The 16,634-nt window shown below is 39.3% G+C and overlaps 8 protein-coding genes across 8 annotated transcripts; 1 reads left to right on the top strand and 7 right to left on the bottom strand.

The window, feature by feature from the left end:
* Positions 1-36: 36 nt before the first annotated feature.
* Positions 37-4,078, bottom strand: BATDEDRAFT_91600 (uncharacterized protein; the record flags this gene model as incomplete). The annotated part of the gene is made up of 13 exons (XM_006681720.1): positions 37-321; positions 404-644; positions 748-1,518; positions 1,589-1,702; positions 1,775-1,873; positions 1,961-2,074; positions 2,182-2,514; positions 2,594-2,751; positions 2,844-3,056; positions 3,148-3,719; positions 3,794-3,869; positions 3,934-4,003; positions 4,059-4,078. The coding sequence occupies 13 exons, from the start codon at positions 4,076-4,078 to the stop codon at positions 37-39; spliced, it is 3,066 nt and encodes a 1,021-aa protein (XP_006681783.1).
* An 847-nt stretch (positions 4,079-4,925) lies between these two features.
* BATDEDRAFT_13780 (uncharacterized protein) lies at positions 4,926-6,033 on the bottom strand (the record flags this gene model as incomplete). Its single annotated transcript, XM_006681529.1, has 4 exons — positions 4,926-4,989; positions 5,052-5,314; positions 5,413-5,617; positions 5,708-6,033. 4 exons carry the CDS (start codon positions 6,031-6,033, stop codon positions 4,926-4,928), a joined length of 858 nt encoding a protein of 285 aa, XP_006681592.1.
* Positions 6,034-6,327: 294 nt separating this feature from the next.
* BATDEDRAFT_27474 (uncharacterized protein) lies at positions 6,328-7,535 on the top strand (the record flags this gene model as incomplete). The annotated part of the gene is made up of 3 exons (XM_006681620.1): positions 6,328-6,655; positions 6,774-6,904; positions 7,011-7,535. The coding sequence occupies 3 exons, from the start codon at positions 6,328-6,330 to the stop codon at positions 7,533-7,535; spliced, it is 984 nt and encodes a 327-aa protein (XP_006681683.1).
* Positions 7,536-7,617: 82 nt separating this feature from the next.
* On the bottom strand, positions 7,618-9,358 carry BATDEDRAFT_91430 (uncharacterized protein). Its single transcript, XM_006681719.1, has 4 exons — positions 8,801-9,358; positions 8,488-8,735; positions 8,099-8,296; positions 7,618-8,025 (listed from the first exon to the last, which is right to left on the bottom strand). Exons 1-4 carry the CDS (start codon positions 9,336-9,338, stop codon positions 7,837-7,839), a joined length of 1,173 nt encoding a protein of 390 aa, XP_006681782.1. The 5' UTR covers positions 9,339-9,358; the 3' UTR covers positions 7,618-7,836.
* Positions 9,359-10,070: 712 nt separating this feature from the next.
* On the bottom strand, positions 10,071-11,614 carry BATDEDRAFT_91429 (uncharacterized protein). The gene is made up of 4 exons (XM_006681718.1): positions 11,347-11,614; positions 10,958-11,088; positions 10,741-10,869; positions 10,071-10,659 (listed from the first exon to the last, which is right to left on the bottom strand). The coding sequence occupies exons 1-4, from the start codon at positions 11,607-11,609 to the stop codon at positions 10,085-10,087; spliced, it is 1,098 nt and encodes a 365-aa protein (XP_006681781.1). The 5' UTR covers positions 11,610-11,614; the 3' UTR covers positions 10,071-10,084.
* A 230-nt stretch (positions 11,615-11,844) lies between these two features.
* On the bottom strand, positions 11,845-13,962 carry BATDEDRAFT_91428 (uncharacterized protein). The gene is made up of 4 exons (XM_006681717.1): positions 13,186-13,962; positions 12,842-12,972; positions 12,614-12,742; positions 11,845-12,507 (listed from the first exon to the last, which is right to left on the bottom strand). Exons 1-4 carry the CDS (start codon positions 13,461-13,463, stop codon positions 11,975-11,977), a joined length of 1,071 nt encoding a protein of 356 aa, XP_006681780.1. The 5' UTR covers positions 13,464-13,962; the 3' UTR covers positions 11,845-11,974.
* Positions 13,963-14,760: 798 nt separating this feature from the next.
* On the bottom strand, positions 14,761-15,154 carry BATDEDRAFT_13912 (mitochondrial 37S ribosomal protein MRP2; the record flags this gene model as incomplete). The annotated part of the gene is made up of 2 exons (XM_006681545.1): positions 14,761-14,853; positions 14,945-15,154. 2 exons carry the CDS (start codon positions 15,152-15,154, stop codon positions 14,761-14,763), a joined length of 303 nt encoding a protein of 100 aa, XP_006681608.1.
* Positions 15,155-15,710: 556 nt separating this feature from the next.
* Positions 15,711-16,444, bottom strand: BATDEDRAFT_37392 (uncharacterized protein). The gene has a single exon (XM_006681683.1). It carries the CDS (start codon positions 16,413-16,415, stop codon positions 15,894-15,896), a length of 522 nt encoding a protein of 173 aa, XP_006681746.1. The 5' UTR covers positions 16,416-16,444; the 3' UTR covers positions 15,711-15,893.
* Positions 16,445-16,634: the final 190 nt, after the last annotated feature.

The following is a 16,634-nucleotide window of genomic DNA, read 5'->3' as shown; positions in this document are numbered from 1 at the left end:
TTGGAGTACGAAGGGTGCTGTGAAAATGTCGGGGTGTTATTTATTCGTGCAAGAGGGTCCGTCTACAATCAATACATCATCGTCCTCATCAAGATGAACGCTTTCCGAACCACCTAGAGCATATCCATCACCCATCGCACTCTTTACTCCGCTCGTCCGTTGTTGTGCTGCCCGGGATGCTTTTCTTTTGATTGCCATGTCCGTCTTACCATACTCTTCAGCCAATGACCCAATGATCTTTGAAATATCTATCCGTTTCGTCTGTATATCCTTGATTGTAAACCACTTGCGTGTTTCTTCCCTACTCTCATGAGTCTTGCTCTATCAAAAGACAAAACAAACGGTAATGCTGGTTAGTTTCATCATGGAATATATAAAGAGCAGTCTAGACCATCAGACGTACTAGAATTAAATCCAACATTCGATCCGAGTTTTCAAAAAATCGTTGTACATATTCAAGAACGTAGACACCGCAGTCGCAAAAGTTGGGCTGTTCAGGCACACGAGCATTGATCCCACGAATGGCATCGCGAGACACATCTACACCATGCCGCGACTTGGCTTCAAGAATCAAGTATCTCTTGATTGAGGACATGGTGACTGGATGTGAACCCCCTAACGAGTTCATCACTATGATATGACATCTAAAACATAAAAGCTTAGCCCTTGGCAGTGATACAGTATAAAATAATCCTACAAAAAGTAGAGTACAGGTGGTTGGAAAACGACGGATTACAATCTACTTACTGAGCCAACGGCCCGTCTAATTTTTCTGCCTGTACTTCTAAAGGACGCACAGGGCTGGCAATTTTTCGTTTCAGTATAACGGAAGTTTGAAGCACAGGCTCATCAGAATCATCACTAGAGACTTCGTGTGGTATACTAGAGGCAATCCCTTTTTGCTGATGGCTTTCCTGATGCATCGAGTCAGAGTATAAACAGTCTTCTGCTATAGCCGCTTGGGGTTCTGCATACTCGGCCAGCATCGCTGCAGACAAAACAGATCTACTGTTGGGTTTTTTCAATGATAAAAGCGTAGATGTTTCCATAGTATGTGACGGTGAACTCTGAGCATTGTCTATATCATGCCCCAAACAGATCTCAACTGCGTCCCTCGATTCATTTTTACCAGTGGTATCGCGTACAACAGAGTCCTCATCGTTGTCGACCTTCATTCGAGTGTGCTGTAAGCTGTGTGGGACAATATGTCTAGTTTCTTCATCTAATACAATCACTTGATTCTTCTCTTGCCTAGTAAGTAATTTCATTGGAGATACTTGACGTGGTGACTTTCTTGAGCTCTTTGTAGTCATGTCAAAAAAATCATGTGCGTCAATTTCTTTAGACTCGATCGTCGATCGGCGCAGCACTTGCGGTGGACGGTTTGATGCTTCATACAAATTTCGAGATTTTGAAAGAGCTTGACCAGATTTATGCAATACAGTTGGTCGTGGTAGTGGTTTCTGTGGACAGAGTAACGCTCCAGGATTATATACAATAGCAAGATACCAATGATATCTGAAAAAATAGTACGGTTAATTATACGATTGCAATTCAAAGTTCAAATTGTATCATACCAAAAACATACGCTTCATTGATGGGTATAACTAAAAACTTTTTTTCAAAAATATTTGTTTTTGACGTCCAAGACTTGACACGATCATAGCCTATATCTAGTGCCGTATCGCGGCTTAATCGGCTACTAGATGTAGAGCATTATACATAGTTTAATGCATTATCTATTAAATACAGATCAATAATCAATAACTCTTACCTGCTCGCCACGCTATGGGTAAGCGTCTGGTAGAAAAATGTGCTATAAATATGAACATGTTTAGGATCAAGACCTGAATTGGGCTGTTGTTGAAGGTATCTTGATAATCACAAGTAAACAAATATGTTCATGGCGTCAGTGCTTGCTTGTTTAAACTATCAAAACAACAAAATATGCACAACCTACTTTAGATAAAATTCAATGACGCTATCATTTAAAAACACTCCTTCTTTTAACCGATCATGGTCCGTGTCTTTGATGGATACAGTAAAGTGTTCTTCGAATGGATATACAAAAAGCCTGAACACCATGGTTTTAACATGTTACATGCATTGAAAATTATCAGATAAATGAATACTCGATGTCAAGCAAATACTCCATGATAACGGCAAGCAACAAACACGTACTCTGTGCCTTCATCTCGCTCAACAGTCTTGGAGGTATGCCAATCATTTTGAGCAACAGCGGTTTTTGAATCCGTGTTGTTATCAGTTGGTACCGAATTAAACGTGCTCGTTGGTTTGGGACTGAGTGAAAAAAGATTAGGTAAAGCGCTATTAGATAATCGTTTTAATATGCCTGTATCAGATAACTCTGGTCGGATCGTTTGTGAATTCATGTCATTCGTTAGGGTTAAAGCCGTACTCTGGGTCATGAGGGTCTCTTGCGAGTCTAACGATTGATTGACTTCTCCGCCTAGTATTAAACAGGCTGCTACCTGAAGGCTTGTTGGCGACATTCTACATTATTCAGCCGTATGCATTAGTTTTACAGTATCTTGGATTTCTACAAAATAGTATAGCATCATTCACTAATTACTCTTTAAACTCTTTAAAATAGTATTTTTTGACCGAATTGATAAATAATTGGAAGCTTGATTTGTTTTCAGCAACTTCGAAATGAAACTGGATATAATTGCTGTTGATCATGATTCGAGCAGACAAGGATAGAAAAAACCGTGATTTTATGATTCCCCACTAAAAGTATAGATTCATGTAGTTAGTTTGAGCTTGGTAAGGGATGAGTTTGACAGTATTTGTATACAATAAAGATGCTGAATATACTTTACTTGAAAACTTTCGATATTGCTTCTAGAAAAAGACATGAAAATATTGCCTTTGGATTTTAGACTGACGGAATCTTCATTCAAATCAATGCATAGCCTGACATTGGTCCAACAAGATTCTTGAACTCCGCGCTTAAATATCTGGTTTTTTCGAATGGACACGCTCAGCTTTTGTCCCAAACAAGCCGACTCAATGCCAGTAGTAGAAGTACCAGGCTAAGCAATCAAAAACATTAATAAGCAGAAATACAGGAATCAAGTTGTTTCCAAAATAACAAGGCAACTATAAATGGGTATTGCAACTTACTTTTGGCTTGAGACTAGCAACGACACTTTCTTTTAATCTTTTAGCACAGTTGGTATTGTTTATGGAAACATATGCCAAACTATTATCTTGCTTTCGCGTAGTTTTTAGTCGACTGTCCATGTCGGAATCCAATGATTGAGACAAACAAATCATTCCATTTTCCACAACCACTCTGGTAGAATCTGTATGAACAGCCCGATGAGCACTGTTGGCAACAGTAGGTTTGGATGTGTCCATTTGAAGTTGTTTTGATTTATATTTTGAATCATATACATCCAGCTCATAGCATGAGTCGTTTGGAGAAGACTCGGCAATAATATCGTCTTGTAGAGGATCGATTGTAACAAAGGTTTGATTAGGTTTACGCGATTCAGATTGATGTTTACCAAATGACACGATTGATCCCCTAGATGTAGATGTGGTGTGATTAGGTGCGGATAGTTGCATGTCTTTATATTGAGATGTAAATTGGCCGAGTATTCTATGCGCACGAGTTTTTTCTGAGAAACGAAACTCCGGCGATTGTTTTATTCCTATAGCTGGTTTCAATGTGGATGCTTTGGCAGCCCGTCCTGTTTAGTGAAAATATGGCATCAGTTATTCCATTCAAAGTCCGATCTTGACAGTAAATAAAGTCGAGCAATACCTTCAGTGTTATTACGGAAATATGGTGAAGAAACACTTGGATTAGACTTGTAGATGTTTTTTGATTTTACCGGAATCTGTTGGTCAATGTGCATGCGTTAGTTGAAATCATTAAAAGTGTCAACTTGACAAAAAAGTTACCTGAACGACTGGTCCACTTGAAGATCCAGGTACTCGAATTGGAATTCCCTTTGGTTTGTTATCATCTGTCCTATAATAAAATCAAAAACACATTACAATCAACTCCGAGTTCAAATTTAAAGTACATGGGTGTTTTAGAAACCATCGAGACAATCCAGTGTGCCAATTGAACAGTACATATTGACTGTTACACGGTATTAACTCGATATACCAAAGCACAACTCATAGTGTTGGATTACAATTCCTAAGATGTGCACTCTTTGTTTTTTTGAACTGAAGCGCAAATGTATCCGAGATTTTAGGATACAAGAAAAATGAATTTGTAGAATGATCGACAACACCAAACAGTTGGCCCAATATATGAGTTACAATGGATGAATCTGGTAATCATATGACTGCCAAAAAAGAGAGAACAGATTCAAAACTACGGTTTGAATGTGAGTATCATGAATGTTGTTTGAAGCGGGGATTGAGTGTATTCAAGTCAATTTGTAGTAGAAAGCGTAACGAATATTCAATCATTCTTTATCCAAAGTCACTGCAAGTGTTCCATTTTACATGAATACGGCTGTAAATCCAAAGTATAACATCTGTGCTAATTGAAGAATTCAGACTGTTTATATGCAGTCATACACATGATTGGACTATAGATAATTGTATGGAAACTAGAGAGTTGCAAGCATGACCGCCGTCATGGTGTGATAGATTAGCTTGATGGTTGCTTGAGTGAGCTCACCCTGTTGACTTTGACCGAGAGGAACTGGCTACTCCACAAGGATTGTTCCAGTTATTAAATCCACTCATCAAGCTCTGATTGGTACGATTATGTGTTGAGTGAAACCAAGGCAATGATGATCGACTGGCTGTTTCGTTGGATTGATGGTCAAAATACAACTTTATTCTCGTTTTGAATTTCAAATATCGTTGACGCTCTTTTATTACATAGGAAAACACGATGAAATCTTGGCAGTAAATGGTAGAGCATTCGCTGTTTATTCAGTCTTTAGAAAATCAACCACGACGTTGGTAAACTCTTCTGGCTTTTCTGCATGTAACCTAATTCAAACCAATCAGTCAAAAAACAGCAATAACAATATGCAAATCATTCGTGCACTCACCAATGTCCAGCATCTGCAATACTAGTGATCGTAGCTGCAGGGAAAAACTTGTTGATAGTGGGATGCATATCTGGAGTAACATAGGTAGAGTTTCCTCCACATATAAACATGGTGGGCTTATTAAACTGGCTCTTGTTACTGTCAAAATCAAATAGCCACATGTTGGACATGCCATCTTCCAGAGCTTTCAAATTGATTCGAAACTTGTAAGTATCTTCTTGCTTTTTGAGATTGGTCATGATGAATTGTCTGACACCAACGTCCTGTAGATTGTGAAATATTTAGTTTTGAATGTATAACACGGTTGGTTGGAAAAGCTTAATAGAGAAGGTTCTGTTTATGATAGATCTCAGTAACGTACCTTGATGACTTCACTAAGCATCTTCTCAGCCGTTTTTGGATCCTTTACATTGGCATCATCCACTTGTCTCATTGCTTGAATATACATCAGTGTGTATGCACTCATATCAGCAGACTGCACCACAGGGGGCATGTCCACAACAATAAGCTTATTGAGCCATGCATGACCAGACAGTAATGCAAGATGCATTGCAACCTTACCACCCCTATCCATATTTAAAATGAAACATGTAATCATTCAATCCATAACACTACTTGATCTACAAATCTCTAGATAGTAGTGCAGAAACACTTACATGGAATGACCCATCACATTGACATTGGACCAGCCTTGAGAAGTCACAAAGGCATCCACATCAGCAGACATTGCAATATAAGAATGTTCAGAGTGATGTGGTGAGTCGCCATGGTTTCTCAGATCCAGCGGAACAACAGTTGTATCAAGCCTTTGTGCGAATGACTTGGACAGCGATCTCCAGTTTTGTTTAGAACCAAACAGACCTGGAAGAATCAGCAGTGGAGTGTTTTGAGAGTTGTCATGGTTCAGACCATTGCTGGGTAAAAACTTGTTGAATGACAATTCAACTGTTTGAATACTTGATGTTGAATAGAATGCTTGCATGCATCCAGTGACTCTGTTGATGGTCAGTCTGGCTCTCAACGTATTCAATGCGTTGTTAGCTACACGTTGGACTGTATATCTGGCAGTAGCTCCAGCGCCATGAACACAAGTAAATGCGATCATAAACCCACCTGACAGCAGATTGGGTAAAGTCATCTAAACAACCCGTACTCATCACCTCAAAATAGCCAACAGGAATCAAGATCTAGTTCATGATGCAAAGGAAACTCAAGAGTCCAACTTTCTCTATTGAATCCATCAACTTTCTCCATTAGACACTGCAACTTTTTGGATATGCGCGAGGTGTTGCGAGGCCATGCGACTGCTGTCCCTGCAGCAACCGTCAACAACGAAAATACTCATCTGGATCATGAGAGTGCTACAGATCCAGATACTGATGGAGATACTGGCATAGACTCTAGGATGGATTCAAACAGACAGGTTTCTAATATAGGCGTACGGACTCGGAGGAGAGTCAACAGTGACATTGAAATGTCTGACGACAAGTCGTTGGCTGGAACCAAGAACGAGGACAGTGCAAGCAATAGTAACAAGACCACTGTGTGGACACCAGAAATGGAAATGACTTTGTTTCAGGCTGTTGCAAAGTACCGTCCAATAGGTTAGTCTACAATAGTATACTCTTTGAGCGAATGCTGGGCTACTTGGCTTGCGTCTGTAGTCATCGATTCCTTGAACCACTCACCCATTACTGTCTCCATTGAATCTACACTATCAAGGTGTTCATAAACACTTTCGGATCCTCAATGTTCAGCGATTCATCAATACCCATATGGGCACAGACATCAGTATACAGGAACTATGGAACAGACTTTCTATTTATTATAATATAGAGAAACTCGACGAATTGGTCAGTGATTGCTGTTGAAGACCACTTCGTGATGCTTTAGATCTGGCATGGATTCATCATCTAGTGTACTAATCCCTTTGAATATTCATCTCATTGGATTGATCAGGCTGACGATACTGAAGCAGATGTACCTTATGAGCGTCGAATTCATCGAGCTATTTTCCCATTCACAACATTACGAGACTTTACTCTCCCATCAGAAGACTTTTACGAACTCATGGATGAGCGTCGTAAAGCCGAATCATCATCCACAGGCTCACCAGAGCATCTAACAATCGACACACATTCTCCAATAAAAACTCGAACCACCCGTGCACATCCATATTCCCCTACAACAAGCAGTGCATTCACTGGATCTCCTGAACGACACGGAGACTCCATAGCAGATCATATTCCTATAGCAGCAGCTAAACTATCTGACAAGTCGGGAGTATCTACCCCTGCCAAATCCAAACTTGGTAGGCCTCGTAAAGCTAAAATGGCTGAATCTTCGTCGTCTGTGTTACATGACATGTCTGTATCGGCTGACACATCGGATATAGCAGGAGAGCCTCACACACCTCAAGAACCATCGCGGAGATCCACTCGCAATCCAAATATCGCATTGCCAACCAAAAGACGTCGGGGATGATTGGATTTTCAAATCTGGTCTCACTTCAACCTCCTCGTTATCCCTACTTGCAGATTTTAGCTTTTTAAATTATTACGTAATTAAAGCCAAGAGTAGTATACAATGGCCTTGAAATAAAAAAGTATGTTTTTATTGAATAGGTATGAAAGGCTAAATCAATGGTAGTAAAATAGCCCAATAAAAGTTTGAAATTCCAAATAATAAAGTGCGGTTGTAAAGCATTTGGTGAGTTGGAAGCTTGACAGGAATACTTTAAACCTCAAGATCCAAAACCAACCCAATGTGCATCATCGATCCGATTTCACAGAGAATCAATAATTTGCTCAACTTCAAACACAGAAGTTAAATCGGGCATTCTATCCCATACATGAACCCTTTCGTCAATATTCTGCCAATCAAAAGGAACAAGAATTTTATCAATCGCATGAATGACACCATTGTTGGCAAGATTGTCCAGTTCAACCACGTAGGACTCGTCGTTGATTTCAATCTAATCAATGCATCGCCATATAAGTTATCACTCATATAACAATAAGTACAGTTGTGTAAACAATGATCCTTACATCAGTCAGAGTTTCATCGTCACCCTTTTTGGGACTGGTTTTGATTGTTTTGTCTTTAAGCATAGTGGGTAACTGATGGTCTCCATCGAACAAATCTGAAGAATAAGACAGTTTTGGAGAAAGGTGATATAGAACAATATCTTCAAGACTCTGCTTTCCTTCTTCGCTAAACAAGTATCTGAGACGTGGCCAGCCAAGCTAGCGCAATACGTTATAACAACAATAATACGAGGTATTCCAAAATCAAACCGTTGAATTATAAATAATTCACGCATGTTAGTAAAATCTGTATTGGCACTACAAGCTACTGCACACGATTACAAAAATTCAACTATAAACCATTCAAGACCAATTTATATTCTACACTCTAGGCGCACTAAAGTACTTACATCTTTAAAAGCTTGATTGGTTGGGCAAAATATTGTCAGTGAGTGGGTGCTACGAATAATATCGTCTATTTCCACCCGTTTCAGTGCCAGGAGAAACACGGCAAAGGTAAATGGATTATGGGCAATGATATTAAGCGCATTGGGTGGTGGCATAATCAAATTACTGATGACATGAGCCACGCCATTGCTGGCTATGATGTTAGTCTCGGTAATGCGAGAGTACTTGTTAAGGCGAACAGACCCATAATCTACAGTTGGGAGGTTAGATTTCATACACGACTGATAAAATCGCCATGGGTTAGATCTAAAATACCTTTCTCAATGGTTACACGAATTTTTTGTGGTTTTCCATCAAGAGCCTCTGGGCTATAAGCTGTATCGAGTAGCTGTCCATCAAAAAGTTGCTCCATTGTAGTAGCCGGGCTAACAATATGATACAACAAGATATTGGTGATGGCTTCGTCTGGAGGCGGGTAATGAATACCTTTGAATGCCTGATTGTCTGGAGCCAAAACAGTAAGGTTTGCATTTTTAGCTGTCAATGCTGTTACAAGAGTATCTCGTTCAACAAGAAGAACGGCAAAGGTGCTCAAAACTTCTTGACTAGTCACCAATTCCAGTAGGTTCTTTTCATCAGATCCATCAGGGGTATCTGCAAGCATAACATTAGGGCTATTGTTTTTGATAGAAATAGACTCGATTTTGTCGGTTGCTTCATCATTGACAAGAAAGAGTATCTGGTGATGGGAAGAACCATCGTTACTGCCTTTAAGCAAGTTGGGTACGGTTGGAATAGTAGCTCCTAGAGAAAAAGGCGATAGTGCCAACAAAAAGATGATATGTGCCAGCATGAATACGATTATTGAACGAGTGCCGTAGGCTAAGATAGATGGGTGAATCTGGTAGAGATATAGTTTGATATGAAATAGTAATCGTGTTGGACGCGAAAATGATGTTGACTGACATTCAACCAAAGCAATTATCCGATGATTGTTTTTCAGCATATTCGCGTAAAATGGAGCACATTTGTATTTATCTTACATGATTGCTCGGAAACCGACAATGATTAAATACTTGTTGTACTGATTCAGCTGGAATTCTCAGTTCTTCTTGAATGTTTAAAATTGATCAACACACAAAGTCATTCTTTATTATACTCGAGTCATTTTCTGCAAAGTTCAGGAATTGACAATGTGGAGCTTCAATCTGCGCTACATTTGTTGAACGGTTGATAAATCATGTGTAGTTGACGAGTTTTCGGTTTGTAAAATTGCACAATTGGTCTAGATTGGTATACAGACTATATAGATGAAACACTGAAACTCGTCAAAACAGGACTAAATGAATGACGTTCTGTATTAAATCGAGAGGATCAGTAAACTGGCCATGTCGACAAGTCAAACTGTCGTCTTGGTACAGGAAACTCAAGTGATAAATGATCCCACTGCTTAAATCAGCAGATAGTCTACCGAGATTTACAAGGAACATTACCAAGAAAGCATACTTTCATGTGAATGAAACTTATGCAAGTACTTCAAATACATGATCTACACTGGCGATAATTGCTAACAACTTCATTTTAACTTCATTCCCTTTATCACCAGCCGTAAACCAACTCAGCACACGTAGCAAACAAGATCATCATGGCTGACAAGGACCAAGATTTACAACTAGTCAATGCATCATTTTTTGACGGGTTTGTGGCAGCAGGTAGACCAGCCAACGATTCAGTAGTACTAGATAATTTGGCTGGCACCTGACTGGAGCTCATTGCAGCAGTTTGTGTCATGGTTGCACTGGCATTTATGGATGCAGACACTGATACAATGACAGAAGGCGAAGTGGATTCAAAAAAGGGAGCAACATGACCATTACCAGTCATCAACTCAGAGTCGTAGATTTTGGTTTGACCAATACACTCGCTCATTTTGACCGTCTTGTACGTGCTTGCAGCAACAATACTCATGGCAGGCACGGCCTGAGCAGACGAGGCGTTAAAACGATCATGTTCCAGTGATAGAATTCCACCAGGATGGCCTGTAGACGACCAATGCTTGAATCGTTCTACAACATCTGTGGCACCAAGAGCATCTCCAGAGTCTTGATTCCAGTTGATAATGGTCAAACCCATACGTTTGAGAATAGTACGGACACGCTCATCAATATCGCCATCTAAGTATAAATTATCATAACATGAATACCGATAAAACAGTGTATATACAAACAAACAATACCATAGTTGAAAATACTTACAGGGAGGACGGAAAAGTTTGGGAACAACACCAATAGCTTCCTGAATTGCTTTGACAGTCCAGTAAATCTCGGCAACAATTTGCTCGTCCGAGATCTGAGTCATTTGTGGATGACTCCAAGTGTGAATACCTACAGCCATATTCACATAAAGTAAAGCAAGTATTACAAAACTGCACTGACATGTTAATATGGCTGCATTAATGTAAAATGGAGTTACCAATCTCGTGACCAGCAGCATAGACATCTTGAATATACTTGGGATTACGAACAACCATACTGCCAATAACAAAAAAGGTTGCCTTGAAATTGTGTTCACCAAGAGCATTCAACACCCGAGGTGTAAATTCACTATAAGCCCAGTGTATATAAAGGTATATAGGTTGATGGTTAGGTATGATCACATTGAAATCTCAATTCAGTCGAGTCTGATCATTTGAACCACTTGGTAGATAGCTGCCACCATACTGTAGCTTGTCTGATTAAAGTAATTTGCAGATAGAATATGATATACGAGGCGTATAACTGCATTGTATCAAAACCATTTGGTAAAAACCCGATCCATCATGATGACTAGCAGCCCTTTTGGGTCTACCAAAGTATACTTACGATGGTCCATCGTCATATGTTAATGCCCAGCTGTGCGAGTTACGACATTGAATTTGGTCTCGCCACAGATTAGCTTCAGTACCATGGGGAGGTAAATCACCTCCAAGAAATCGCTTGTTCCATGGCTCGTAGCTGGGAGGAGCAACTTCTAATTTAGGGTAATTAGCAGGATCAGGAGTGCCCGCAAACACCTGGGATTTGAATGATGCAAGTTCAAGAGATAGCAGTGACAAGTATATGATGGTGGAAACGGAAAAAACCATCCTACTATTATTGATAAATTGTATAATAATAGCAAACTACAATCAATTGTATCTGCATGAAATGAAACACGAGATAAGTGGACCAAGTACGACCCTCAACACATGATTACACTAATGATGACTGCTAGCAATTTTTTAATTTAATTTAATTTTCATACCCTTGATTACCAGCCGTAAGTGATTCAAATGCGCATTGCTATTCAGTAAACTGACACCAATCATTTCATAAAACCATGTATTATACTTTGACTCTTATTTAGTGCTTCATTTTAGTGGATACGGTAGTGAATACTGAATAAAAGTTACCAATAGAATAGCTCATGATCAAATGATAAGTAAGGGTTGTAATGAAAATGGACCGAGATTTACAGCGCAACAGCCAATAGAACTGAAATCACGGCTAAATTCGTCAAAAGATATTGAATATCAAAGGAAATGGTAGCCGAAGATTTACTAGGAGAAGCCGTTCCTTTTTTGGGAGAATTTACACCATGTCCGAGTGTAGTCGATGATAGTGGGGTAGGCTTGGTTGCAGAGTTGGTTGCAGACTTGGTTGCAGGAGTATTGGCATTTAATGGAGCAAGAATACCATCAGCGGGAAAAGAGCTCCATATAGTTTCATCATACGCAGGGTTTCCAAGACACTCATCCATACGAACAATTTTGTAGCCAGCAGCAAGAACCCCATCTATGGCTCCGGGACCTTGTGATGCCTCAGCAGAAGTAAGATCATGCTCAAGAGTAATGGGACCAGTTTTTGGTAAAATGTTGGCTTCAGCAGTCATGGCATTGACTACATCCATCGACCCAGCACTGTCGCCAGAATCAAATGCCCAGACGATGATGTCCATTTTCATGAGATGAATAAGCGCACGCACTCGCTCATCAATATCACCATCTTTATTTCCATTATACACCAAAAAAGCGATTAGCTTCTGAATGTCGTACCAAGGCAATTTTTATACACTACACATTACGACTCGATTGCAAATGATCAGGCTTACATGGAGGACGCAGCATTCGAGGAGTAACACCAATAACCCCCTTGATGATATGTGCAGTAAACATGATTTCCGCTACCAGCTGTTCATTGGTAACAGTAGTCATTGCGGGATGTGACCATGTATGTATTGCTTAAAAAGATATACACAAGATACAAGTATCTGATATTAGCATCCACTTTAGAAAGCAATGATGAGTCAGTTTTTTGAATGGAAACAAGTATGTATTACCAATTTGATGTCCTTCGGCATATGCACGTTGAAGAATAGCAGGATTTTCAAGAACTCGAGATCCAACAACAAAAAATGTGGTTTTGACATTACGACGTTTAAGCTCATCCAACAGCGCAGGAGTAAAAGCACTGGATAATATGCGCAATTTGAAATTAAACGATAGTTAGCACACAATGCATATAGAGCAAAATGAGATATAGTTGGACATGATTGATGTTTAGCGAATTGAACCATGTGCCAAATCTTTGGCATTGAACCGGAAATTGATTCAAATCCTTTAAACGGTTTGATGGAAAGCAAATACAATTTGGTGTTTATGAAAATTAAAATATATTTTATACCTTGGACCATCATCAAACGTTATACCAAAGTTGGTAGAAACAGTGCAGTTTACATAGTCGCCTACCCAACTTGGGGAAACAAGCTGCTTTGAATTGATAGGGATAGCAGGAATATCCTCTTTGATAAAGTGAGTAGACCATGCAGGTACGGCCTGGGGGACGATATCTTGTGTAGGATATGCAAACACCGCTCCCGTGGAATTACCAACAAGGGATTGGGCAGCAGTAAACATTGGAAGGGCGTAAAAAACAGATGTCCACGGTAGAAATGAACGCATTTGGGTAGATTATAGAATGAATTGAGTTGGTATGTAGATGAATTAGGATACTAATGGAATGATCTGATGGAACTGAGAAGTAGATCCACTGCATGCATTTATACAATTTTTAAAAACAACACCTTGGTCTGTCAGCTATAAATGACAGTGTGGCTATTTTAATTTTTGTTCATCTCCGATAATATCTGAGCTGGGCAGTGCAGTGCATCCCTGTAGAATAAATGCTTTCTTGACAATGTGTGCGATTTACAAATCTAAACTTTTGTGCTGGACAATTTACAATTGTAAAAGATATAGCACGACTATGCCAAATAAGGTTTCTAAATTTCGGTAGCCTACTTGGTAGTCTAATCTTGCCAGACATCATCAGGCTTGCATATATTATGGACAGCAAGAGTTTGACATCAAGTATACTCAATTGGGCGGAGCTGGTTCTACCAGCTCTTGTATTACAATTTCATGTAATGTATTTTCAAACTGGCGAGTTTGTACTACTCTGTCCGCATAGTCAAGGTAGCGGAGATTATTTTTGTAAATATAGCTAATGCTGGGGAATGAGACTGGCTGTTTATTATGCATTTCGACATTTCAAGTCTACTTCAGTCAATCCAGCTGCAATTATCAATGCGCCTCAACTTAGCACTAAAATCATGTAATTATTGAAGACGATTCCCATGAAATGATCATTTCCATCAGATCTACTGGATATTGTGTTTTTTGAACTCCTTGACAAGGCTGACTGATCTTGTACTCATTTTTGTATAGAGCTGAGCGAATGTGTAAAACAGCACTCACGTTAAAGTAAGCCTCATCCTGACGCTTGTTCAATCTCCAACTCTTATTACAAACACTGGGTAATTGGTAAGGAAGCAATTGTATTTTCAAGGTATGCAACTATTGGTTTCTTGAATTGAAGCGCGAATGTATTCGGAACCCAATATATGAATTTGATGGCCATATCATGCATGACTGTCAAAAGAAAATGGTTTCAGTTCAAAGCTATAGCTTGATTGTATTATATGATGATTGTGTTTCAAAGAATCAAGAAGATCCATTTCCAATAGGAAACCACAATGAATATTCAGCCAGTCTATTCCAAAATAAATAAGTTCCATATTATATGAACACGGCTAGTTGGAATATTAACTGAGTCCATGCTTGACTAATTGACAGTTTTTAGTAGCTTCAAACTCATATGCATTACAGATGGAATCAAAGTGAACGTATCATGACTTCATTTCATCTTCAAGTAGTCAATCTATCCAAGTGTATTGTAGATCCTGACCCAAAATACAGATCACCATATAGCCTTTTTGACTCCAGGCAGCTCTCCACACAGTGCATGCTGTCTAAACTCAATTTGACTCATACGAAACTCGGAGATATATCCCTAATGCAGTAGATTACCGAGACGAGTATAAAGTGGTTAGCCAAGCCCAAATGATTTGATCAATAAAAACATGAGTTTATGGCAACTCAACTCTTGACTTTCCACCAATGATGCACCGATTTTTAATAGCACTTGGCTGAGAGTAGCTTGGCATTTTTTGAAGTTCAAGCTGGGCTCTTACACGGACAGGTAATGTGTTGCGTTCATCTTTGATGATTAGGCGAAGTGCTTGTCGTTGCACTTCTAATTCTGAAGTGAGAATTCTACGGAGTCTATCTCGCAAGACAGATTTGATTGCCATATGTGATCAACTGCATTGCATCATCAAATGGATTTGAAGAGCAGGTAATTAGGGTTAGATTGATCATGTATTGGACTATAATGGTGATTTGACTAGCAATGCCAATCCAATAAAGCAACCAGAATTGCAGAACAGATTTACAAGAGGGTTGAGTTAAGCACTAGACATATTGTGTTTGGCAACTCACTTGATATGCTATCAACTTGATTGGAAAGACAATATTGAGAAAAATCCAACATCATCAGTATGGCACGTGATTATCCCATGAATAGATTTACAATTGTATTCACATAGTCAAACACAAAAGTGTAGACAACCAGTCTGATAACTCACCAAATCTACTGAATATTGTGCCTCTGGACTCATTGACAAAGCTAAACATTCACTCATTTTTCATATTCTGCTAGCAATTCAGCATAATAATAAATGATTGTCGAACAATTCCAGACGCAAGAAATTGATAATGTCTATCCGAACCAGTTCCTAGTAGAAAATATCAAATATCCAATCATTTTTATTCCAAAGCAACCACTGCAAGATATATACAAGCTTTTTTATGTGAATACGATTGTAATACTTTCGCGTTACTTTGTATTGCATGTAGTATACAGCGGATCTAGCATTGTTTTAAAGAATACAGTTTACTCTGATAGTTGGAGTTTTAGATCAAAGTGCTTGTCATTGTTGCATGCAATAGTTCCAAATGGTTGTTCGAGTTGTGTTTACCAAGTGATTTGATTTACCCTATATGTGTCATCTCACCTATTCCTTGCACCAATTCATCTCTTTCTTGATTGTCCAAAGCAATAGGTTCAACTGATAGAAACTGATCTACAGTGAGTACATTGGATTGAAGTGGTGTTGTGCATACTGTTGGGGTTGTCTGCTGTTGAGACGAGGTTGACACAAAAGGTACACTATGAGTTTGATCTTTGGATCTTTGTCTTTCCTCATCCAACACTCGCACGGCTTCAAATATGAGTGTAAGGGGTGATTCATGTTTGGTAGCATGAATCGGTGCCTGGACTGGAGTGGAAATATCGGATGGTGTCAGAGTAGATGGAGGTTTGTGTAGACCTTGTGAAATATCTGATATAGATATATCCATGTCTGACGATATGGATTCGGCAACGAGTGCACGATGGATGGAATTGGGTATCGCGGTATTTTGAGCCGGAATACCAGACTCGGTCAGTAGATCCACATGCTGGCTTACCGAGTTATCGAGTGTTATTTCGTGAAATAAAGGATTTACGATCATTTGTGAAATGGGGAGACATGCTGTGTTCCGCGGAGATGAGATCTGATTGTCATCCACCACAGGTTGAGCGTTAGCAACGAGTGGGGTTGCAATGGATAAGTGTTTAAGCTTAGTATCGGTTTGTTGAGCAGATGCACGAGTACTTTTGGGTATTTGCTTAGTAGGAACAGCAGTTGGTAGCAAGTTGGTCTTGTCTTGTAATGCAGTTTTCCTTTTGTG

The sequence above is a fragment of the Batrachochytrium dendrobatidis genome (genome assembly GCF_000203795.2).
Source record: "Batrachochytrium dendrobatidis JAM81 unplaced genomic scaffold BATDEscaffold_13, whole genome shotgun sequence".
Classification (NCBI taxonomy): domain Eukaryota; kingdom Fungi; phylum Chytridiomycota; class Chytridiomycetes; order Rhizophydiales; genus Batrachochytrium; species Batrachochytrium dendrobatidis.
Note: the sequence above shows the minus strand (reverse complement) of the source record. Positions and strands in the feature narration are given on the sequence as shown.